The following is a 26,087-nucleotide window of genomic DNA, read 5'->3' as shown; positions in this document are numbered from 1 at the left end:
TTTGTTTTAAACATATGTTTGGCTGATTCAATCAAATATCTTTTAACAAGTTTGCCCTTGTTGTTCGAACAAATTCGACTTGTCAATGTGTCAAATAATATTGTGATTTATTCCGTTTACTAAAATACTTTTGTTTCAAACAGATAAATCCGCAACAAGTCGAACTTGTTAAATTCACAATGCAAATTTCTCTCAGTGCAAAGAATTTACAGATTGTTATAGTTTTTTGAAGTGAAGTTACAACTTTGTTTTGACTAACTTAGCCACGGAGGATGCGTGCGAATTTCTCCATGCCTTCTCTCAATTCCTAAATGCCTTAGTATGGCCTACACCGACATCTACATATAAAATGCATATTAGAGCAATTCCCGTTAAGTTTGTACATTTGGATTACGTCTCCGATTTTGATAAAAATTGGTGGGCTGATAGAGTCCATGATGCTGAGCAAGATCCACTGGGTTTCCCAAAATGTCCTAGGTTGATTGTATGAAACTTTCCTTTTTTGTTACCGAAAATGTATAGAAAACTAGTAACAAAAAAGGAAGGCTTCATAGAAACTACATAGGACATTTTGGGAAACCTAGTGGATCTTGCTCAGCAACATGGACTCTATCAGCCTACCAATTTTTATCAAAATCGGAGACGTGATCCAAATGTATAAACTTAACGGGAGTTTCTCTTAATAGGCACTGCAGTCTCAATTTTACATTGAAAATTCGCCAGTAACAATCTGCTAACCCATACGTATCTATGACTTTCCTTTTCTATGTTACATCCTATTCGCTGTGAGATACCACCCTATTCATAAAAAAGGTTTTTTTTATAAAATCAATTTTATTTGTTAAACATAGGTGCAGTAGGTACATATGTGTCACAATAGTTATTTGTTTTACAAGGGGGCAAAGTTGTTGTTTAACCGCAAGTGCCAATATTAAAGCCCGAGGGTTTCAAGGCACGAAGGTTAAACAAACTTTGCCTCCGAGTGAAACACAAAATTTTTCACCACACCAACACTAACAAAATACTGACTTTAAAACATCAAACTAAATCAAATCCATCAAGTTCAATATTTATAATTCAAAATCATCATTTATAGGTAATTTCTATCAGCCAGCTCAAAATATCAAGTTGAAATTTGTATGAAATTACTTTGCACTCTTGTGGATAAAATGCAATTTTGCTATCTGTTTTCGAATAGCAAATTAAGCCTTTATCAGTTGGTGTGGTGAAAAATAATTTCTTAGTAGGTATCACTGTCTTACCAACATTAGGTATACAAATTCATTTAGTGGTTGTGAAGTACGTTAAATACTTAATAAATTAAGTAGCACGCATACATTTTCCGTTATGTTCAACAAAGCAACAAAGTTGCTGAACTGATTACTTAAAAAAAATGTTGTCCCTTCGTCACAAATACATAACTCAACATGACAGAAAGGGACAAAACACTTTTTTTTAAATAATCAGTTCAGTAACTTTTTTGTGTAACTCACTTTAAGGAAATATCGAAAAAACTGACAGAGGTCAGCGGTGACCGTAGGGCTGGCAGCTTCCTCGCCCAAAGAATAAGCCTTGCGATACAACGAGGAAATGCTGTCAGTGTTAACGGCACCACGCCTAAGGAGTTAGTTTTTAATATTTTTAGTTTAATTAGGTATTTATTTTTAGATCAAGGTTTAGTTTATGATAAGTATTATTGGTTTTATTTTAAGAGTGTTGTTTTGAATTATTATATTATATTTATTCTTTAGTTAAAAAAAAACTCACTAACTTATTCGAAATTTAACTAAACCCAGCACGGCCAAGAACGCTTCAATATTCATCCCAACCATTAGGCTTAAGGCAAATAGGTTTGACGTGGTCTCGTCCAATCAGATTTACCGACCAATAGCAGCGATTCATTCGGCCATCCTGAACGTGTGGCGACAAATCGGAGGTCATGCGTCTTTGTTAACGCCGGAATCGGACCTCATTCTCAAATGTACAGTAAGCTGCAAAGTTTGGTACCCCTGTCAGAAATTTCACTTGTTTGTTGCTTACTGTACGTGTATTTGTATGTTTATTAATACAATTATATCTATTGTATTAAACTATTTGTGCTACTGTGTGGGAGTGTGATAAAAAAATACAAATAAATTAATTTGAATTCAACGAAATTTTTAAACTGCTGAAGCGAATTCCGATAGCTATATCAAATTGAGCTAAATTAAAACTCGATAAAAAAATTCGCTCAAACTATTGTGGCTTGAGGGCTATCAATTAGTAGAAAAATTGGCGCTCAATGCTGATGGAATCAATACTGTTGCAGAATAACGCTCCTGGCTTCTGGTGAATGGATAAACGAGAGAAAAATGTATGGACTTAGTAATGTTGGTGATGCAACTCCAAGAAATATTAGATCGGTGGAGAAAATCTACAGTGCAGAGACCCAGCACAAAAATTCTTAAACACGGTGTAAAATCGAAATGAACTATTTTTTTGAATTTTTTTTAACTTATAATGTATTATTACATTTTCTTTCTTTTGGCCTCAGATATGCGTCGTTAAAATTATTTTGTTTCCTCCTGTTACATAACTACAAGTAATGTCAAGACGGGTAAGTATGTCATAAGGAGAAGTTTAGTGTGTCTAGCTTTCACATTTGGCGTGTTTAAAATTATGATCAGTGTTTATCGAGAATTCATACGTTTATAACTAATCGTGGGTAGCAAGTAGCAATGGTATAAACTCGCAAAAACACCTGTAACAATGAATAAAAACTTCAGTGCCGGCCAGACACACTTTCTCCTTATGATACACTTATCCGTATTGACTTTATACAAATCCTGAGGCCTTTAGATTGGAATTACACTATTGTTATATTCTCATGTCAGAATAAGGCCGGTCAGTTTCTATTATATCGGCGATATTTCAGAGCTCAGCGTGGATTAAGGGAGATATATAAATATGGGGAAGTTCTTACTAGGGCTTACATTCACTAGAAGGGAAACGACCATGAAACCGTCTCTCCCCTCTAACATGAAATATTGCCGTTTTAGAATACGTCTTATGCGCATAATACATTTTATGTGCATGTGCATGCAAATGGTTACTTGCAAGAACTAAAAGTTAAATACAGTCAAAGTGTGCTTTGTGTGGGCTCTAGAATTAGCGACAAGCTTATTCAAAACAAATCTTCTCCCGGGTTACTAATGTATTACCGAAAGTTATTTGCCAGATTTTCACATCCCAAACAATGTATCCCAAAAATTTAAAAGGCAACTCATCATTTCCCAACTTATCGTGTGACATATACATATTTGCCAAAATAATGATATCCAAATAAATATTTAGACATTTCCTTACTTTGGCAATGTTCATTTTACCAAACTTCAATTAATCAAAATGATTAATTGCCAACCAATATTATCCCAAAAGAAAAAAAGCCAAATCTAACATTTGGTAAAACATTTCTTGGGCATTTTTTATTTTAACAAACCTTGTTTACTCAAACCGAGTAGTTGACAAAAATATAAATAAACAACATTTACTTTGACATTTTTTTATATTACCAAATCTTAATGTATTCGAAATAAACCAACTTTTTAGCATCATTTTGTGTGGGGGTCGCAGTTCTAACCTAACCTAAACCTACTTTCTTCGCAACAGTTTTGTGTGGGGGTCGCAATTCTAACCTAACCTAAACCTACTTTCTTAGCAAAGTTTTGTGTGGGGGTCGCAGTTCCAACCTAACCTACACCCACTTTCTTAGCAACAGTTTTGTGTGGGGGTCGCAGTTCTAACCTAACCTAAACCTACTTTCTTCGCAACAGTTTTGTGTGGGGTCGCAGTTCTAACCTAACCTAAACCTACTTTTTTAGCAAAATTTTGTGTGGGGGTCGCAGTTCTAACCTAACCTAAACCTACTTTCTTAGCAACAGTTTTGTATGGGGATCGCAGTTCTAACCTAACCTAAACCTACTTTCTTCGCAACAGTTTTGTGTGGCGGTCGCAGTTCTAACCTAACTTAAACCTACTTTCTTAGCAACAGTTTTATGTGGGGGTCGCAGTTCGAACCTAACCTAAACCTACATTCTTAGCAAAGTTTTGTGTGGGGGTCGCAGTTCTAACCTAACCTAAACCTACTTAGCAACAGTTTTGTGTGGGGGTCGCAGTTCTAACCTAACCTAAACCTACTTTCTTCGCAACAGTTCTGTGTGAGGGTCGCAGTTCTAACCTAACCTAAACCTACTTTTTTTAGCAACATTTTGTGTGGGGGTCGCAGTTCCAACCTAACCTAAACCTACTTTCTTAGCAACAGTTTTGTGTAGGGGTCGCAGTTCTAACCTAACCTAAACCCACTTTTAGGTTTTTAGGCTATGTTTAGGTTTTTAAAGATTATTTGACTCGTCATAATTATGGTATTTTCGTCAAAAGTGTTTGTGGGAAGCAAACGTGTAAGTAGTTGTTAAAATCTGTTTGGGAAATGAAATTCGGTAAGTGAAAACAATCATGTTAAAACACTTGTCAAAAAGTGGTTTTGCATGGTGTGTTTTTAAGGAAAAATTTTTTTACTAAACAAATTATTTGACTAAATAATTTTGTCTAGTAATTAATTTGACGAAAGTAAAGTTGAGCAAACTTTTCTAGTCAAAGTGAAACATTTGCGAAATGAACAGTTGGGGTTATAAAAGTTGCATTACAACAGTTTGGAAAATAATCATTTGACGGATTTTAACGTTGTCAAATGTTATTATGGGAAAGATTGAGTTGACAAACGTGTAGTTGGCAAAATTCGTTTGGGAAATGAAATTCGACAAAAAAATCTTCGGTAAATTAAAAGGATCCCTCTTCTCCCATATTTGATCTCTTCAGATATTTGTCGTAGAATAGATATATTCTTTAAGGCTCTCCGAAATCGAATGTAAGGTCAATACGGATAAGTGTATCTGGCCTTCACATTTGGCCGGTTCAAACCAATGATCAGCGTTTATTGATAGTTCATCCGTTTACCACAAATCGTGAGTAGCAAGTAGCATAAATATGAACTCGCAAAAACTGCGACAATGATTATTTGTCAAATGTCAAGAAGACACGCTTCCCCTTGTGACACACTTACCTGTGTTTGTTATGTCATAACCTAACCACAAAATTTAAATTTTGAAAAAACCCCCGACCGCGACATAGTAGACCGATTTTCATGAAACATGGCTAAGAACACTCCCGACTGACTCAGCTTACAGACAAAAAAAAAATCTAAATCTAGGGAGCTGGCTACGATGCCACAGACAGACACACACACAGACAGACAGACACATCACACTTATAACACCCCGTCGTTTTTGCGTCGGGGGTTAAAAACATTTTATTTCTTAAAATAAAGCAGTCAGTGTGGAAAGATTACGAATTCCATCAATTCCTCTCTTATTGCATCCCCCAGAAGCCTGCAGTTATTCTGCAACAGTATTGATTCCATCAGCATTCGACTCACGTTCGGCCTCTAATTGATCGCTCTCAAGCCACAAGAGTTTAAGTGAATTTTTCATCGGGTTTTAATTCAGTTCAATTTGATATCGTTATAGGAATTCGTTTAAAATTTTTAACTTGGATTTATTTGAATTTCGAAAAGCTCACACAAATTGAGGAATGTTATCGCTTTTTACACATATTATTAATTTACCCATTTATTTGCTAGCCTGCTGTTGTGTCCCACTTTTGAAGGCCTCCCTCTCTCTTTCACGTGTCTCGGTCTAAGGCAACAATGTTTGGGCAATATTTTATAAAGACGTCAAGATCGTGCCGCCATCCTTCCCGGTCAGCCGTCACGCCGCACTATGTTTGGTGTCCAGTCAGTTCTTTTCTTGGCTTAGAGGTCGTTTGGAATGTGTCCGGCCCAGTCCCATGATCCCATCTAAACTTAAATAAAAATTCAATATCTGGGCGACCGAGCTTCGCTCGGTTCTATTTTAATATATCACGTCTTTAGATAAAAAAAAACTCTTATAAATACAAAAACAAAAAAAAAAGACAAAAAACAAAAACTTAATTTCTGACCGGGATTCGAAACCCTGACACCTACGATCTATCTGCGTACATTAGACCGACCTCGTGCGACTGAGCTAAGCGGAATCGATGCGCGCGCGGCGAAATTAAGGACCATATTTTACGTTTACAAATGCGAAAGAAAAACTCATTTCCGGGATCTAAGGCTACGCTAGATCGATTTTTCACCCCCGAAAACCCCCACAAAACAAATTTCAGCGAAATCGTTAGAGCGGTTTCCGAGATCGTCGGTATATATAAATAAATAAATAAATAAATATACAAGAATTGCTCGTTTAATAGTATAAGATAAGTGACTGCTACGCTCGTAGAGTTTTGTAATCGGGCATTTGTCTGCTACGTGCGCGTAGCAGCTATCGTATATACTGTTCTAAGTGCTACGATATACTACTGATTTTAAGATTGTTGATGAATTCACGGCTACTTTCATTAGACTTATATGGACTGGGATATATGTATTTTGAAGTAGCGCAGTTAAGTACATTCATTATTACCATGGTTTCCGTGGTTAACCGATAAGCGCGGTAAGCTTAAGAAGGCCTGTGTTCTGGGACTTCTGGGTACTCAGACAATGATACATACTATACATAAAAAAACATACATGACTCAGGAACAAATCTGTGCCCATGACACGAATAAAATTCGCTTACCACTGCTTACTAGGCCAGGCTGGCGTCCTGTACGATGTCTGAAATACTCTGAATGCAATACCTGAACATGTAACTTTATTCTACCTTCTATCTACATTTCACAGTTCCAGTGAGACGTCCAGAGGTAATCCATCAAAAAGCTAAGAAATAAACTATCTTGTCAAGAAACATGAAATAAGTCACAAATACTAATGTAAAAACACCCATGCTAAGCACATTGTAATACAAGATATTTTTTACAATATCGGTGTCACATTTGCTTCAAAGTACAAGCTAGAAAGCAAAAACATGCTAAAAATCCATTATTGTACTCCATCTTTGCCTCCTACCTAACCTTATGATTCATAGAAGTTTTAACTTTGCTGCTTAAACATTAAGCTTGTTTTATATTGTTCAATAACTTGGTTGTACTGTCATGTTCGGTTAATTATGACTTAATTCTCTAATTATCGTGTCAAGTACAAAGTGATTAACAGTCTTGGCTTTAAGTGGTAGTTCTGGATTATTCTAATTGGATTTCTTCTGTAGTTTTTCAAATAGTTCGTTAACAACGTGTATTGTATTTAGTATTTATTTTATCTTTGATATCTGATTTTGTACATTTATCTTTTTTGTCATTATATGTATTGCTTCTGTCTTCATTATTATGTTTGAGTTTTAAATTCTTGTTTTTTTTTTTAATTGATTTGATGTATTAGTAACTATCGCGGTAACCGAAGAAAATATTGATGTATTCGTTTATAAAAAAATTCCACTAAATTTTTCGTAGCTTTAGGTTTGATACTTGGTTTTCAAACACTTCAAGTTTTAACTGTTCTTATTGCCCAAATTTCTCTCCAGCATTGAACTCGAAAACTTTTCAAGCTAACCAAAAAGTAAACCTACAAAATTGCACTTCACCTAAAACTTCTTCAAAGAAAAAACGCTAATGGAGTTTGCAAATGATTTTGATTTTTGCCTGCATCGCATGTTGGGCTTGCAATTATGGCATCTGTAGTCGCGGGTGTCAGGCGATTGGGCCGAATGCATTTCACTGTTCGCTTTGTCGTAAGGTATAAGCTTGTGAATTTTAAACATTGCCCTATTTTATAAATCTTTTTTAGGGTTCCGTAGTCAACTAGGAACCCTTATAGTTTCGCCATGTCTGTCTGTCCGTCCGTCCGTCCGTCCGTCCGTCCGTCCGTCCGTCCGTCCGTCCGTCCGTCCGTCCGTCCGCGGATAATCTCAGTAACCGTTAGCACTAGAAAGCTGTAATTTGGTACTAATATGTATATCAATCACGCCAACAAAGTGCAAAAATAAAAAATGGAAAAAAATGTTTTATTAGGGTACCCCCACTACATGTAAAGTGGGGGCTGATATTTTTTTTCATTCCAACCCCAACGTGTGATATATTATTGGATAGGTATTAAAAAATTAATAAGGGTTTACTAAGATCGGTTTTTGATAATATTAATATTTTCGAAAATAATCGCTCCTAAAGGAAAAAAAGTGCGTCCCCCCCCCCTCTAACTTTTGAACCATATGTTTAAAAAATATGACAAAAATCACAAAAGTAGAACTTTATAAATACTTTCTAGGAAAATTGTTTTGAACTTGATAGGTTCAGTAGTTTTTGAGAAAAATACGGAAAACTACGGAACCCTACACTGAGCGTGGCCCGACACGCTCTTGGCCGGTTTTTTTGTTATTATAAATGGGCTTACTCGTGGCCACATACTAGATGAGTCACAGACGTGGCTTACGGTGGAGCTCGCCCAGAAGATGCCTGTTCATCTTTGATTTCAAGGTTGCTGGGTTATACGATCTGGGTAATATAGAAGTCAGCATTCAGGAAGTAATTCCACTCCTCGGCTAATTTAGATATTTAGAAATCTGCTTCGTACTTATGCATATTTCAACAAAGTTTGACTTGACAGGAGTTATTAAGCAACCCGTCGTAATTTTGGTTACGCATTTTGAACAAGTTTTCTTTTTTTCTTTTCGGATCTTCAGAAAATCGCGTACACAAACTGGTAGTAGTCAACAAGTTTATTATATTATGCTATGTGAAAAAATATATCACACATCCTTCTTTTCTAAACTATCATTTTTAAGTTTTCTTCAGGCGTTCCTCAGGGTAATTTTCTTGGACCACATTTCTATTAACCTAATGCAATAGTTTAAACTTATAAAGGATAGCAAAAATGTGCTACACACAATTTCAAGCCTATAAATTGAATCTCAAACAATACAAGATTACTTGTACACACGCAGCCACGCAGGCAATTTCAGTGAGTTTGTAGAAACCATTATACTATTAAGCTTTGTAAACATTTTGTTGTTGGAAGTCTAGTCGGTTGTTCTAAGAAATATATTTAAATAAAACTTAATGCTAAGAAGAATGAAGATACAATTAGTTGAGTTATAACGCTTATTATAGTTTTCAAGGTACAACACTATTTGACGTTGAATTTGTAGAACTAAAATTTGAAGCCTTTGAAAAGCTTTTGAAATCTACTTTAATATAATTTTATTAAAAACTGATTGAGATTAGATACTTTATTCTCCGAGAACGATATCAAATACAAAAAAACTTCTCCAATCCGCTGATAAAAAGTAAATCTCATGACCTAAATTGACAATCCCAACTTTTTTGTCTGCCACAACAAATATTATTACGTAACAGGAATAATTATCATGAAACATGCAAAGAATTCGCTGTCGTGCCGCGGAACCCATTACAGTAGTTTGGACCACAACAAAAATATTTGACTCCGTTCGTGTTATGTCTACATAACTCTTTTGCTTTCGATTGAGATATTTATTTGCTATTTTACAAGTTTGGTATGTTAGTGTTTATCGTTCCGCCTCGGTTGTAATTCCGACGATAAATATTGGGCGAAATGTAGGTAAAATTATCGTTAGGACTGATTTATCGCACTTTTGTCATGCAATAGGCAATCGGCAGTGCAAAGTCGTGCAACCACTAGAAAGTTTTCGCTTTAGTTTTCGGCCTCATTAAGCGGAGTGGATCTCGATTTTAGTTTGCTTTACCAACTTTCTTTACACGCCGTAATGGATTGCCTAATAACTTTTGATTTTTGCTCATGCAAATACGCCGCCGTTTCAAAACTTTAAAGAACATCTTGTATAAGGCACAAACTTACGCCATTACAAAGTTATTTAAATAAACGACTTAATTCACAAATGACCTAGTCGGGAAACTATTTAGCGCGGAACAACAAACCAAGAATGTCGCAGCAAATGAGGTGAAAACAACGATGCTATTCAAATTCGAATATATTTCAATAATAAACAAGAACGCCAAAATATTCGCGTACACATTTAAATTAAGCTCTGGAAGGACAATAAAATTAAATTACGCGAACGGCGGGGACATGGCAAAGCAGGAATTACGAGAGGCACTGCTTTTTAATCTCCGTGCTGCAGACAAATAGGCCCCTATAAAGAGGGCCCCGGCCGCAGGCGATTTGTCAAGTAAACGAGCCACGGCCTCTGATTTACCAAATAATTTTTCGCCAACTCTTTATGACTGAGCGGAGGTTTTCGCATTTTCAACACGGTTTTACTATGCGATTATTCAACCCAGCGGTGTTAAAAATTCCAGCTTTTTAGCGTTAGCACCAGGGACCGGTATAGGCTGACTATCGGCTAAAATTATGGTCGGTTATGAAACGGACCATGAGATGTTTGTGATAAACATTTGGATGCGACTAAAGTAATTAAAATAATAAAATATTAATTTGAATGCCTACTACATGCTCGAATACAACCACAAGCACATTAACAATTATGTATTATTGCAACATCAAGTTAGATATCTAAATATATAAAAGAAGAAGCTGACTGACTGACATATCAACGCACAGCCGAAACCGCTGGTCCTAGAGATTTCAAATTTGGCACGTAGGTTCCTTATATAGTGTAGAAGAGCACTAAGAAAGGATTTTCCAAAATTCACCTCCTAAGGGTGTCAAATGGGGGTTCAAAGTTTGTATGGGGAAACAAGATTAGTTTGACTATTTTATTCGAAACTTCACAGGAAGATTCCTTAAGACATATGACTGAATACGTGTTTCAGGTTTTTTGAAAATGTAACCCCTAAAAGGGTGAAAAGGGGGTGATAAAGTCAAAAAATTAATATGGGTATCGTTTTTATGGTTTATCGGGTCGCTGATCATGATAAATACAACGTTTTTAAAATCTAACGAGACGGAAGTTAAATACCTTCTCCCCTGTTGTGGTGTCTATCTAAATATATACAAGAGGAGCTGACTGACTGACTGACTGACATATCAACGCACAGCCGAAACCGCTGGTCCTAGAGATTCCAAATTTGGCACGTAGGTTCCTTATATAGTGTAGAGGAGCACTAAGAAAGGATTTTCAAAAGTTCACCTCCTAAGGGGGTCAAATGGGGGTTCAAAGTTTGTATGGGGAAACAAGATTAGTTTGACTATTTTATTCGAAACTTCACAGGAAGATTCCTTAAGACATATGACTGAATACGTGTATCAGGTTTTTTTGAAAATTTAACCCCGAAAAGGGTGAATAGGGGGTGATAAAGTCAAAAAATCAATATGGGTAATATGGTTTATCGGGTCGCTGATCACGATAAATACAACGTTTTTAAAATCTAACGAGGCGGAAGTGAAATACCTTCTCCCCTGTTGTGGTGCAATGGGGTTTAAATATCAAAAAAATATATAAAAGAAGATATTGACTGACTGACTGACATATCAACGCACAGCCGAAACCGCTGGTCCTAGAGATGTCAAATTTGGCACGTAGGTTCCTTATATAGTGTAGAGGAGCATTAAGAAAGGATTTTTCAAAATTCGCCTCCTAAGGGGGTCAAATGGGGGTTCAAAGTTTGTATGGGGAAACAATGTTAGTTTCACTGTTTTATTCGAAACTTCACAGGAGGAATCCTAAAAACATATGACTAAAGACGTGTTTCAGGTTTTTTGAAAATTTAACCCCTAAAAGGGTGAAAAGGGGGTGATAAAGTCAAAAAACTATTATGGGTATCGTTTTTACGGTTTATTGGGTCGCTGATCACGATAAATACAACGTTTTTAAAATCTAACGAGGCGGAAGTGAAATACCTTCTCCCCTGTTGTAGTGCAATGGGGTTTAAATATCAAAAACTATATAAATGAAGAAACTGACTAACTGACATAATATATCAACACACAGCCGAAACCGCTGGTCCTAGAAATTTCAAATTTGGCACATAGGTTCCTTATATGGCGTAGAGGTGCTCCTCTACGCCAAGGATTTTTCAAAATTCACCTCTTAAAAGGGTGAAATGGGGGTTCAAAGTTTGTATGGGGAAACAAGATTAGTTTGACTATTTTATTCGAAACTTCACAGGAGGATTCCTAATGACATATGACTAAATACATGTTTCAGGTTTTTTGAAAATTTGACCCCTAAAGGGGTCCAAAGGGGGTAAAGTCAAAAACACAATATGGGTATCGTTTTTATGGTTTATCGGGTCGCTGATCACGATAAATACAACGATTCTAAAATCTAATGAGGTGGAAATGAAACTTTCTCCCCTGTTGTTGTGCAATGGGGTTAAAATATCCAAAATGGCCATAAGTATAGGTTTAGTTTTTATCTTTACTTCTGGTTCAAGAGATTTAAAATTGACACGGAAGTTCCTTAGAGGAGCACTAAGAAAGGATAGGGATAGGGATAGGGATAGGGATAGGGATAGGGATAGGGATAGGGATAGGGATAGGGATAGGGATAGGGATAGGGATAGGGATAGGGATAGGGATAGGGATAGGGATAGGGATAGGGATAGGGATAGGGATAGGGATAGGGATAGGGATAGGGATAGGGATAGGGATAGGGATAGGGATAGGGATAGGGATAGGGATAGGGATAGGGATAGGGATAGGGATAGGGATAGGGATAGGGATAGGGATAGGGATAGGGATAGGGATAGGGATAGGGATAGGGATAGGGATAGGGATAGGGATAGGGATAGGGATAGGGATAGGGATAGGGATAGGGATAGGGATAGGGATAGGGATAGGGATAGGGATAGGGATAGGGATAGGGATAGGGATAGGGATAGGGATAGGGATAGGGATAGGGATAGGGATAGGGATAGGGATAGGGATAGGGATAGGGATAGGGATAGGGATAGGGATAGGGATAGGGATAGGGATAGGGATAGGGATAGGGATAGGGATAGGGGATAGGGATAGGGATAGGGATAGGGATAGGGATAGGGATAGGGATAGGGATAGGGATAGGGATAGGGATAGGGATAGGGATAGGGATAGGGATAGGGATAGGGATAGGGATAGGGATAGGGATAGGGATAGGGATAGGGATAGGGATAGGGATAGGGATAGGGATAGGGATAGGGATAGGGATAGGATAGGGATAGGATAGGGATAGGGATAGGGATAGGGATAGGGATAGGGATAGGGATAGGGATAGGGATAGGGATAGGGATAGGGATAGGGATAGGGATAGGGATAGGGATAGGGATAGGGATAGGGATAGGGATAGGGATAGGGATAGGGATAGGATAGGGATAGGATAGGGATAGGGATAGGGATAGGGATAGGGATAGGGATAGGGATAGGGATAGGGATAGGGATAGGGATAGGGATAGGGATAGGGATAGGGATAGGGATAGGGATAGGGATAGGGATAGGGATAGGGATAGGGATAGGGATAGGGATAGGGATAGGGATAGGGATAGGGATAGGGATAGGGATAGGGATAGGGATAGGGATAGGGATAGGGATAGGGATAGGGATAGGGATAGGGATAGTGATAGGGATAGGGATAGGTATAGATAAGGATAGGGATAGAAATAGGGATAGGAATAGGGGATGGGGACGGGGATAGGGATAGGGGAGGGACGAGGACAGGGACGGGACATTGGGGTCGGAATAATCGGTCGGCAATCGATATCTAGGCAGTGTAATATGCAGGTGGCTCAGTAAATAGGAAGGGATTAGTAAGTAGGCATCGGCGAGTATCCTGCATCCGTAATAACTTTTACATTCAATGTGCTGTAAGAAGATCGTTGTTTGCTTGCCTTTTATATGTTTACGTTTGCAATAAGTATAAGCAAAATGGAAAAAATTGTAAGCGATAATGCAAGGAAGTACTTTTTACCTTATCGACCATAGCGTCGAGATACTGGCTATGTGGGTTGTATGAAGTTTCCCCAGTATAAATATGTATATAGGTAAAATACATACATATTCGTACCTACTACCTACGCTGTGGTCGCTGTGTAACAATTCTACAATCCTTGCAAGAATTTCTTTTAAAACAATAGTAATATGTGTAAGGTACAGTCAGCCAAAAAAGTGGTTTACCACTTTTCGATCAATAGAGTCGAAAAGTGGTAAATCACTTTCTTGGCTGACCGTACAGCAAATAGATCAGTTACAATGGCCCCCCAGTCAAGAATTGCCCCGCTTTACCTTAATCGAAATAATCGCGGACAGATGTACCTACAAAGAAACCTACGGATCCAAATGAAAATCTTATTTTTTGTAAACGTTTCAATAAGAATACTTTTATTACGCGGGCGAAGCCGCGGGTAAAAGCTAGTACTTAATAAATTAACATAGATAGCCATTAATATGGACATTAATAGTAACAATATACCTGAGGAGATAATTAGATATACTGAACTCAAATGGAAGATATAAAAACTCCAATATTATGTCATTTTCAAACCCTAAGCTCAATATGAGTTTTTTGATACCATAATAAAATTGTATTACCTTTATTATCGTAAAATTTCACAATAAAAAATTCTAAATCCAAAAAAGGGTCGGTAGATAACGCCTTAATCATTGTGACATAAAAATAAATTTGTAGTAAAATCTAAATGTGCACCGTCCCGTATCCATCACTAGTATCTGGTGACGCGTCAAACGTTGCTCGACACACGTTGAAATACAAAAAAGCTGTACATCGTCGTGATTTATTCGTTCAATACGCGATTTATTAGCAGCAGGCCCGTCATGAATCTGACGGGGCGTTTGGTTGTGACGTCACGGGAAATATTGGCCTGTTAGGCTTTATCACAGATTGCCTCAACTGCTAGACAGAGCAACGATGAAAACAGCTTCATAATTACTAAATACACATAATTATGATTCATAATCATTCATAACCATTAAGGCCTAGAGGTAAGAGCGTGCGACTTTCGATCTGGAGGTCGCGGGTTCGAACCCCGGCTCGTACCAATGAGTTTTTCCAGTTCCAATAATTGCCAGTCGCTTTTCGGTGAAGGAAAACATCGTGAGGAAACCGGACTAATTGCAACAAGGCCTAGTTACCCTCCGGGTTGGAAGGTCAGATGGCAGTCGCTTTCGTAAAACTAGTGCCTACGCCTAATCTTGGGATTAGTTGTCAAAGCGGACCCCAGGCATGAGCCGTGGAAAATGCCGGGATAACGCAAGGAGGATGATGGATCATTTAGTGTGGGAACGCAACTGTTTGATGCAGTTGTGTCAACGTTTACAGCTAGCACTCGCGTAATTTTGGAATTATGATCGGTATTCCCTTGCCCTTATTCTAGTAATTTTTGGGGTCGGCGCAACATGTCTTCCTCTTCCATACCTCTCTATCGCCCAACATCTCACTTTTCGTTTCATATTATCTCTTACACAGTCCATTCCCCTTTTCCTTGGTTTGGAATGTTTTTGATAAATTGTTTTAAGATTGAACCCTTGCAGTTATACTTAATAGTATGATATACTACTTAATTACCAGTAAAATTATACATGTGTCTGGTGACAACGCGCTCTTTATAAACGCTTTCGTCTTTAAATATACGGATGTACTTACGTTAATACATAGCATTTGGCGACATGATTCGAGTCATTTGGAGATCCCGTGGCTAGACTCCGTACAGTCTCTAGTGCGCGATGTATCCGTTAATATATTCATCTATTATAATAGTTGAATATGTCTCACGAAAATTTAACGTCTATGATGCGGTGTCTGTGTAGCCTGTAGACCTTTATATTGATGCGGGTTTATTGCAAGTGCCTTGTGATCGGCCTTGTCCTTGTCAAGTTACGGGTCTAAAGTGTTTTCGTGTCAGTAGGAGGCTTTTATTGTTGTTTTGTTTCTTTCTATCGCCGAATTGTTTGTTGGAAATGCTATTTAAGGTATTTTGTTTTTTTGTTTATTTTAATGTGCTTTTGCCTCACAATTTTATTGTTACTTATAGTGTTATTGTAGGTAAATTGGCCGGTTAGGAACACATAGGTTTAGAAATATAATTTTACTTCTTTCATTTACGCGTAGAATATACATTTCTAGTAAAAGCAATGACATTTATTTTAAACATATTTTAATATAAAAGTGTCTTATTCCGATTTAAGTACGTAATATTAATTTTTACCATTATTGCCATTACAAAAGTATTCGGAGTTATAAACTTCCATCCTTCTTAGCATTACGGGAATATGATAATCCGACCATTCTCTTTAAAAACATCCTAAATAATTCCTCCCCTTCTCAAACTTGAACGTTAAACGGTTTTAGCAAGATTGAATTTGAGATGGTAAGATTTTAAGATGTAAGTTTTTGCAAGTTCGGTCATAAACCCCTCAAAGTTAATGCCCAGTTTACAACTTGCAATAAAGCCCCGGATGCGATTTCTATAATAATTCAAATGATTCGGGACGATTTGTTCTTTTATGAGCGCTCGGAACTTGCTATCTGGTCTGGGATGAATTTGATAGCAGTAATTCATGTCAGAAGTTCATCACGAACATTGATAAATACAGTAATGCCAATTTTAGCAGCATCTACTGAAGAGCCTACTAATACGCACGCCTCAAGTCGGCTAAACTGTGCTAGATCTAATAATTTTAGGTACATGATACCTACAATGGCTTTGCCATGATTCTAGCAAATAAAGAATACATAAATAATACAGTATAAGTCTCACTATGTTAAAAAAGGAAAATGTTAGTTGTAATTGCAACAAATCTTCATTTCAAAAAGACAGTGTGATATGAAAAACATAATATCATAAAATTATCGCCGAAACCGTTTTTGATAATGATAGTGCTGACAAAGCTACTGATGATGATAAGGTTGATGGCAATACTGTTAACCTTGATGATGATGACAATACTAAATGTCGCTTTCTCTTTTGTCCTCAGGCCAAAAAGCGGCTCAATGCTGCTGTACAGCCGAAAGAAGGTGCGCTACCGACGGGACGGCTACTGCTGGAAGAAACGGAAAGACGGGAAGACCACCAGGGAAGACCATATGAAACTGAAGGTCCAGGGGACTGAGGTAAGTAAAGAAACAAAATATTTAAATAAAAAGTGTATTATTGGCGAATGCACCCCTGATAGATGTTTACAACGTTGTATCAACGGCTGATATGACGAAGGCGGAAAATACATAGGTAAGGCGGAACGTAGCTAAGAATGCAAAAACTCAATAGAAAATAAAATGGCAACAATTATCGTAGTAATTGTCTTCTTTAAGAGAACAAGGATAATAATAGTTTATTGTTAATTAGAAATTATTACAATAGGTACATTTGTCCTGTCACTTGTGGCCCTACACTAGGCTAAGCCTGTCACGTGGCAGCCAAAAGTTAGATATTTAAAATAAAAGGTATTTTTCATTAAATAAAGGATTAAGAAAATAATGCGATAATAGTCGGCAATTTTTTTTAATTCAGTTATAACTGTTGTGTTATTATAATAAGCAGAGAAAGAAAGCCACGATTTTAAGTGGTTCAAAGAACGTTGGGATACGTACCAAGCGAAATTTCAGTAAACATGGAATCTAACGTAACCACAGTTTGAAGTAAAATAAATACTCGACGACTATAATAGGTATTGCCAGTATAAGCACAATTCTTAATACCTTTTTTCAAATTAATAAATGTAAATCCAAATGTCACGTTTGCAGAAAAGAAAGCAAGTTAAAATTATAAATCATCCGCTTTAAAATTTTGAATAAAACTTTATGCATCATAATATCTACTTAGCATTAAAATTCATTTTCCAAATCCCCAGTACAAATTATGCAATTAGCATTTCAACTCGACATTCCACTTGCCAAAACACCGAAAAATGGTAACTAAAAACCATTAAATCTTTAAACACCCTGCCATGACATTACCTGGCATGTCGGCAAATACAGGTAGACAGCTTGAAAGGGAAATTATGAAAAGCGAAAATCTGCCAACAATAAACATACCCCTACTACCAACATTTCATTCTAACACATACCATCTTCACGAAGAATAAGGTACAGATTTGAACAGATTTGCAAATGCAGTTAGGATGAATAAGCTTAGCGAAGTGGAATTAGAAAAAGCGGGTCGAAAAGCAAATGCGGTGCAAAAGGGATATGAAATGGTTTGAACGTTTGATTTGAGGTTTGGAAGATTTGTTGGTTTAGGCGTCGATTTCAGCTTTTGTAAGGAAATCGATATCCATTGTGCTTTACCTGGCCTAGTTGTAGATATCTTTGCTGGTGAAATAAAATTTTCTAATGCTGTCTTGTTTTACATAACTAAACATATTGTACAACTAGGGAACAAATCAAATTATTTTATTGAATATTTTTTAATTTGTTCTTCGATTTATTGTTGTTCTTTGATTGGATTTGATTCCCGGCTCGGCCGCCAATGGGTCTTGTCGTTTTTTCTTTCGTGTATGATATCTATTTCAATTTATAAACTTATTGTAGTCATTTATAAATAAGAAAAGATGAGGAACTACTGATGCACCTTGCGCTATTCCTATATTAATGTGGTATATTGTATCAAAGGCCTATTCATAAACTATCGTATTATAGTTTATTTTAAGTTAGACAGGGTTAGACCCGGGCACTTTGGAGTCAAGATTTACCAGTATATTAGTGTTGGCTGTGTTTAATTAACATCATCATCCTCCTTTCGCATTATCTTTCGCCACGGCTCATGAGAGCCTGGGGTCCGCTTTGACAACTACTCCCAAGATTTGGCGTAGACACTAGTTTTTTCGAAAGCGACTGCCATTTGACCTTCCAACCTGAAGGGTAACTAGGCCTTATTGGGAGTCCGGTTTCCTCACGATGTTTTCCTTCACCGAAAAGCGACTGAAAACTATCAAATAACATTTCACACCTCATTCCAAAAAACTCATTACAAGCCGGGGTTCGAACCCGCGACCTTCGGATAATTAACATCAATAAAATTTAATTGTGTGAGGAGCTTTCTCTATTAAAAAGTATCCGTAGCCTTTGCTATACAAATCCGATTCAATTACCCGTATTAGATTAACACCTAGTTAACCCTTCATTGACGGCTAAATAAACGCGCTGATTTCCGCACTAATTGATCTGTGGGCTGGCAGGCTTTGCTTTGAAAGGACGTAAGTGACGTCCAAAGCAAAGGATTTACACATAATAATATATCCATATTTCACGTAAATATATGAAAAATTAATCAAACAAAATATTTGAGCGTTTTGAACTAAAGAGAGGAGAACGTAATGACCACCAACTTTTTTGGTGTTTCGCGTGCCTACCGGTGGAAAAGATCAGGGGCCCGATTTTTGAGTCTCACGGCGCGACGACAACAACGTGCAAGGTGCTAAGTGCTAAAAGGTTCGAACTACGTACGCTGCAGCACATTGATCTACACGTCGAAACCTATCGCCTAATATAAAAATTTTCTTAAAATGTCACTTAGTTTAGATTTTAAAATGACGCATACAGTGCGATCTGAGTCAACAATTTGTAAACTAACACGAACACCATTCTAAGTGCCACATCGAACTGTACACGATGTTTGCCATCTCACTCACTCGCGCGCATAGAGCGCAATGTGCCACATCGAACTCTGTTCGCCGTTGATCGGCTAAGCATACGGTTGCGACGCTGCGACCGTTGCGTACAAAATATTAACATGTTATTACGTTACTTTCGCCTCAATTTTAAGTTTTTAGTAAGAATTTTGTTGGATGTTATTCTGTGTACCGATTTACCGCAAATATAAGTTTGTTTATAATGACGTGGATACCTACGTGCGAGATGGTTGGAATCCTTAAAATCAGGGGCAAAGAGATCGCGTCCGGATTGCACCGAAACAGAGATAAATAAACCGGCCACGATAAATGATGGTATGTAATATTTATTTCCATTTTCTTGATATTTTTTTGTTTATATGTTTTAAAAGGTATAAAATGTTCTATGTGACACATAGAGCTCCATACGTCTAAAGTATTATTAAATAGAACTACGTATACAGGACTATCTACCACTTGGAACTGTATACGTTAGTATCATAGCTGTAGTTAACAAAGTACATAGTACTACATAGATCTATGTGCCACTTAGAATTGTTTACGTCATTTATTCAGTCACTTAGAACTATTTACCTTCTTGAATTTATTTTAGACTCTTTCAAAATAGTTATACTCTGTCGTTGTTAGTGCTAATTTAAATATAAAAAGGAAGGGTAACATTGCTACAATGCTATGCGTTGTGTAATACAATAATTAACTATCACAGATTATTTTACTCATTGTTTACTTTGCATCACTAAATAGCATTAAGTACTTACCTATATTTTATTAACCGCTTTGTCTGTTGCTTTATAAATGTATGGTATTTGACTTTCAGAGTCACCACTAAGAATGGACGAAACATATTGCGAAGAATCAACTGCGTTTGTGGAGCCAGAAGATACGCATTCCACTAATACAAGCATACGTGTGTGTCCCATAATAAATTGGCCTGAACTGACTATTGTGCTAGCGAAATGAAACTATTCTTACTTTTTAATATAGTAATTTTTAATGTACAACAACTTAAAATGTATTTGAATAAGCACCTATACTCACTTATAGAAGTAGCATTAATGCTAATGTTACCTATACTATAACTTACATGTTTGGTTTACCTGTTAGTGTAAGTTGGTTGATAATAAATGAAATGACAGTTTGGTCTTCAAAATTACCGAACTGCCGCCTCCAGGTTTTTGCCGTGGATTTTATTTTTTCTAGCAGGTCCCATTTAAGGTTTGGGAATAAATAGTAGTAACTGGCAGACATATCCGTAAATTAAGTGATGGAAGACCTCAGCGGATCCGTACTAGCAAACTGTAGCTTTAACCACCGAAATTTCCACTTGTTTTTCTTTTTGAACAGTCAATAGAAATAAAACTATGGAAACGGATTAAATCTCGTATAATGAATTTACAATTCATCCCGACGTTTCGAAATCGAACACTTTACAGCATTCGTGGTCAACGGGTGACTTAAGAAAAATTACAATGTGCAAAAGCTACCCACATACAAGAAATATTAACAAACCATGACCATAAATAATATAAATTTAAGGCAGGTTCACACACTATGAATAAAGCTAGTTATACAATTATACAATAGTTTAAAACAATAAATCAATTAATCTATACAGACTTAAGGAGTTGTGACATCTTCTTCATAAGCTTGAAATAAGTTTTAATAGAAGACCGTTTCAAGATTTGGGTGAAGTGTCAAACTCCTCTACAAAAAGCGGGAGTATACAGGCTAGACTGTGAGTGCGACCTGTCATAATATGTGGGGCAGACGAAACGAAGTATTGCCATAGCGGATGTCAAGCACCGTCGGCAATGGTCTCCAGTGTCTGAATACTTATGTCATGGATAAAGTCAATCATGCTATAAAGTTTGACAAGACTTCTTGCTAAGAAGAAGCGGTATATACTTACCCAGAATGTTGCGCGAGGCTATTGAGATCAAGAAAATATCCAATAGTACATCTGATAATGGAAGAAGCACGACGAAGACTCTGAGGCATTTGTGTTGTATGGTGTAATGGTGTTGCCCATTTGCAGTTAGTATTTGTCAATTTTGTGTAGATTAATTAATTAATTCAGCAATTCCCGTCTTTTTTGTTACCGAAAATGTATAGAAATCTGGTAACAAAAAACAAAGGTTTCATACAAACTACATAGGACATTTTGGGAAACCTAGTGGATCTTGTTCAGCATCATGGACTCTATTAGCCTACCAATTTTTATCCAAATCGGAGACTTCATCCAAATGTACAAACTAAATGGGAATTGTTCAATAGTTTTTTTAACATAGTAATGGTATTTTTTTTAATATTGTATAACTCCCCCCGATCCCGTGTGGTGACGGGTTAAGAATTTCACCACCCCTTTCTTCCCGTTGGTGTCGTAGAAGGCGACTGTGGGATATGGGGTAAATTGTGGCGTAGGCGAGAGGCTGGCAACCTGTCACTGCAATGTCACAGTTTCGTTTTCTTTCAACCCCTTATTTGCCAAGAGTGGCACTGTAACTTTAGCAGTTTCATGTGCTCTGCCTACCCCTATATGGGAAACAGGCGTGATCGTATGTCGTATGTTGTTGTATGTTATTGTATAACTAGCTTTATTTATAGTGTGTAAACCTGCCTTAGAAATCGATATTATTTGTGGTCGTGGTTCATTAATATTTCTTGTATGTGGGTAGCTTTTGCACAATGTAATTTTTCCTGAGTCACCTAAAGTGTTCGAAACGTCGGGATGAATTGTAAATTCATTATACGCGATTTAATCCGTTTCCATTATTTTTATTTCATGAGTGAATATCGCGGTAGCTGAAGATAATAAGTATTAACGTATAAGGTAAATAAGTAAAACAATATGAATAGGTGCTACTTTTTAGGGTTCCGTAGCCAAAATGGCAAAAACGGAACCCTTATAGTTTCGTCATGTCCGTCTGTCCGTCTGTCCGTCTGTCCGTCTGTCACAGCCGATTTACTCGGAAACTATAAGTACTACAGTGATGAAATTTGATGGGAATATGTGTTGTATGAACCGCTACAAAATTATGACACTAAATAGTAAAAAAGAATTGGGGGTGGGGCCCCCATACATGTAACTGAGGGATGAAAATTTTTTTTTTCGATGTACATACCCGTGTGGGGTATCAATGGAAAGGTCTTTTAAAATGATATAAAGTTTTCTAAAAAACATTTTTCTTAAAGTGAACGGTTTTTGAGATATCAGCTCTCAAAGTCGTAAAAAGTATGTCCCCCCCCCTCTATTTTTATAACTACGGGGTATAAAATTCTAAAAAAAATAGAGGTGATGCATGCTAATTAACTCTTTCAACGATTTTTGGTTTGATCAAAGTATCTCTTATAGTTTTTGAGATAGGTTGATTTAACTGTAATTTTGGTTTGCTGCTACGGAACCCTTTGTGCGCGAGCCCGACTCGCACTTGGCCGGTTTTTTCTCTCTTATTTCGTCATCAAGACTGAGACCTAGGAAAATGTTTATGGTCTACATATTTTGGTACATTTTTTGAATAAATAACACATTTATAATACTTTTACTTTCATTTAGTACCTTTTTATATAATTATTAAGTTAAAACGAATGAAACGTATACGGTTCTATCTACAAAATGTGTCAAAATTATAATTTATGTGTACTTATACAGAATCACAACGCAACCAACAATTAAATTAAATATGGTGCGTTAAAACTATGTATTACAATTATAACAATTAATCAAAATAAATGATTTAAATTTGATGACCTAACTAACACATAGAATCTTTTACAGTAAGTCGAACATTATTTTTACACAGTATACTATTCTAAGTCCCAGATAGACCTACATACGTAAAATGTATTGAAAAAAATAACCAAGTATAAGGTTCTAAGTCCCAGATAGACCTGCATACGTGCTTCTTAAAGAAAATGATTACCAAGTATAACATTCTAACTGGTAGATAGAACCGTTTACCCAACGGTGAGCAAAAAGTTATAACTTAATCTAGTGGTCTATCTGCATTTTCTCGAAAACTACAATTAAATTAAGTTATATTGAAATAAAAAAAGCTATAAAATATAATTATAACCATGTATGACAAATTCCAGCTTATTATCTCTAATACGAAAAAAGTTATAAGGATTCTACCTTTGTTTTGCTCTCCTGTAAAATTGTCATTTTTCACTTAGAACCATATACGTTGTTGTCGTCGGGCGTTCGAATTCAGAAAATTGTCACTGAAAATAGTAGGCAAATCACCGTTTTCAACCGGTATTTTAGTGACAGTGAGACTCAAAAATCGGCCCCCTGATCAATTACCTGTCTGCTCGTTAGCCTCCTATCACATAAATAAAAGAAAATATTTCTATGGGATATGATTTCACCCGCAAACTAACGCAGTCCTTTAAGAAAGTTTTTTATTATCATAAACTGACCAGTGATTGACCTCAGTCGCACCTGATGGAAAGTGACGACAACGCCGAAATCGCAGCTCACTGGTTCAGAAATTCACTCTTGACTTGAATACACCCAGATTGTATTCGCCCGGGAATACAGAAGAGGGGAGCATGTTCCACTCCTTAACAGTTTGCATTAGGAAATTGCGGGTCACAACTGGATGAGACTAGCTCAGGACTGGGACAAGTGGCGTACTAGAAGAGAGGCCTATGCTCAGCAGTGGGCGATAAAAGGCTGATAATGATCATGATGATGATGATTAGGAAAGAAGACGCAAAAGTATAACCATTATTATTCAGTTCGTGTTAAGTAAACAAAGTAACAAAACTGACAAGTTAGAAAAGTAAAGGTTAAATTCGTAGGCGGTGTTTCTTTTTTAACCCCCGACGCAAAAACGACGGGGTGTTATAAGTTTGACGTATCTGTCTGTCTGTCTGTCTGTCTGTCTGTCTGTCTGTTTGTCTGTTTGTCTGTGTGTGTCTGTCTGTGGCATCGTAGCTCCCGAACGGATGAACCGATTTAGGTTTAGTTTTTGTGTCTGAAAGCTGAGTTAGTCGGGAGTGTTCTTAGCCATGTTTCATGAAAATCGGTCTACTATGTCGCAGTCGGGGGTTTTTTCAAAATTTTAATTTTGTGGTTAGTTTATCTTTGTATCAACTTGTATGCACTTGTTTATTCGCACTAGGCCAACAGTGCAACAAAGAATTTCATTAAACAATACGTCAATAAGCAAAACTTGCATTCTGGCACTCGGCCAGCGAACGCAGAGATAAAGTACAATAAGTCTCACGTTCCACTTTGATTAACGGCCTTCATTCTAACGCTTCCCAGCTTCCATTTAATATTACTTGTCAGATATTCTTACTATGTTTTATCCGCTCTTCTGTATGTGTCAGCAATATTTACTATTCGGTGAATCTTTGCATGAAAACTTAAGTCATTCATTCGTCTGCCTTTATTCCAATCATTTAGGTTTTTATATCAAGGGTCTCCCACACTTATATTAATTTATTTCGTATGAAAACGATGAAAATGTTTTTTTTTTTTTTCAAAACTGATATGTAGTTCGTGGGTTATTATGCTTACAATTTTATCACTTATCAACTTGTATAAGATATCTGTCACTGTCACTGACATACTTGGCAGAACGTGACAGATGCTCTATCCACATAGATAAGTGATAAAATTTCAAGCACCATAGGCCTACTGGTAATGAACCTAACAATGTGTTAAATTTAACGGAAAACAAAACAATCACAGAAAGAGACAAAAAGTAGCCTATAACACTCCACTATTTCCACATAAAAAATCACGTCAGTTCATCGCTCCATTTTGCCGTGAAACACGAACAAAAACAGACGTACACACTTTGCCATTTAAATGTAAAATAATATATGTATATTAGTATGAATTTGTTTATTATTATGAGTGTATCATTGACCCACAACACAAGCATTCTTGAGCTTACCGTGGGACTCACCCAATCTGTGTAAGAATGTCCCATAATATTTATTTATTTATATTTTATTGTTTCGAATTGAATCGGATATTGATAGATTGACGAAGTAAATAAATCCAGCCAATCTCGTGGTAATTGGTCCCGGCCTCAAGGGCCTCCCGGCTGTGTGCTGTCGGAATACGTTATCTGTGGGCTAAGCTAACAATCTATCAGTTCGATAGTTCAATGTGGAGAATTTAGTAGGCAGTTAGTTTGTTGGTTTGTATCAATTAAATATTTTTCAAAGACTTTTTTCCTTAATACCTTTATCATTGATCCTATATTGGTTTTCAGTTAAAGCAGGGGCGGCTCACTCCGCGATTCTATCGCCGCGCTACAAGCACATCCTGGCGGCCGCGAGTTCGCGGCCTACTTAGGGGTGGAGCGCGTTCTCACGGAATGCACGTTCGCACTTTCTATTGTTATTTACGTCGCGAGGTTTTTTTAAGCGATGTCCGCGTGTGGAATGGCTAATAATACTTAGTTAAATAGACATATTGAATAAAATAAATACCATAAGACATTCTTACTTAGATCTACTACTGATTAAGTCCCACGGAAAAGTTCAATAAGGTTTGTGATGTTGGAACTTGAACAAAAATATATAAACCTAGAAAGTACCCAAG

At 36.9% G+C, this 26,087-nt stretch overlaps 1 protein-coding gene and 1 long non-coding RNA gene across 2 annotated transcripts in view; both read left to right on the top strand.

Annotated features, from left to right (window-relative positions):
* LOC125230485 (calmodulin-binding transcription activator 2) overlaps positions 1–26,087 on the top strand; it is a 177,732-nt gene that overhangs the window by 89,388 nt on the left and 62,257 nt on the right. The window contains exon 3 of the mRNA XM_048135646.1: positions 16,871–17,006. Within this exon, the coding sequence (XP_047991603.1) occupies positions 16,887–17,006 (120 nt within the window). The 5' untranslated portion in view covers positions 16,871–16,886. The remainder of the gene's footprint in view (positions 1–16,870; positions 17,007–26,087) is intronic.
* LOC125230487 lies at positions 19,739–20,533 on the top strand. The gene is made up of 2 exons (XR_007177524.1): positions 19,739–19,837; positions 20,340–20,533. It is a non-coding gene; the product is annotated as an uncharacterized LOC125230487 (long non-coding RNA).

This window comes from Leguminivora glycinivorella, chromosome 10 (assembly GCF_023078275.1).
Source record: "Leguminivora glycinivorella isolate SPB_JAAS2020 chromosome 10, LegGlyc_1.1, whole genome shotgun sequence".
NCBI lineage: Eukaryota > Metazoa > Arthropoda > Insecta > Lepidoptera > Tortricidae > Leguminivora > Leguminivora glycinivorella.
This window is presented reverse-complemented; position numbering and strand designations above follow the sequence as displayed.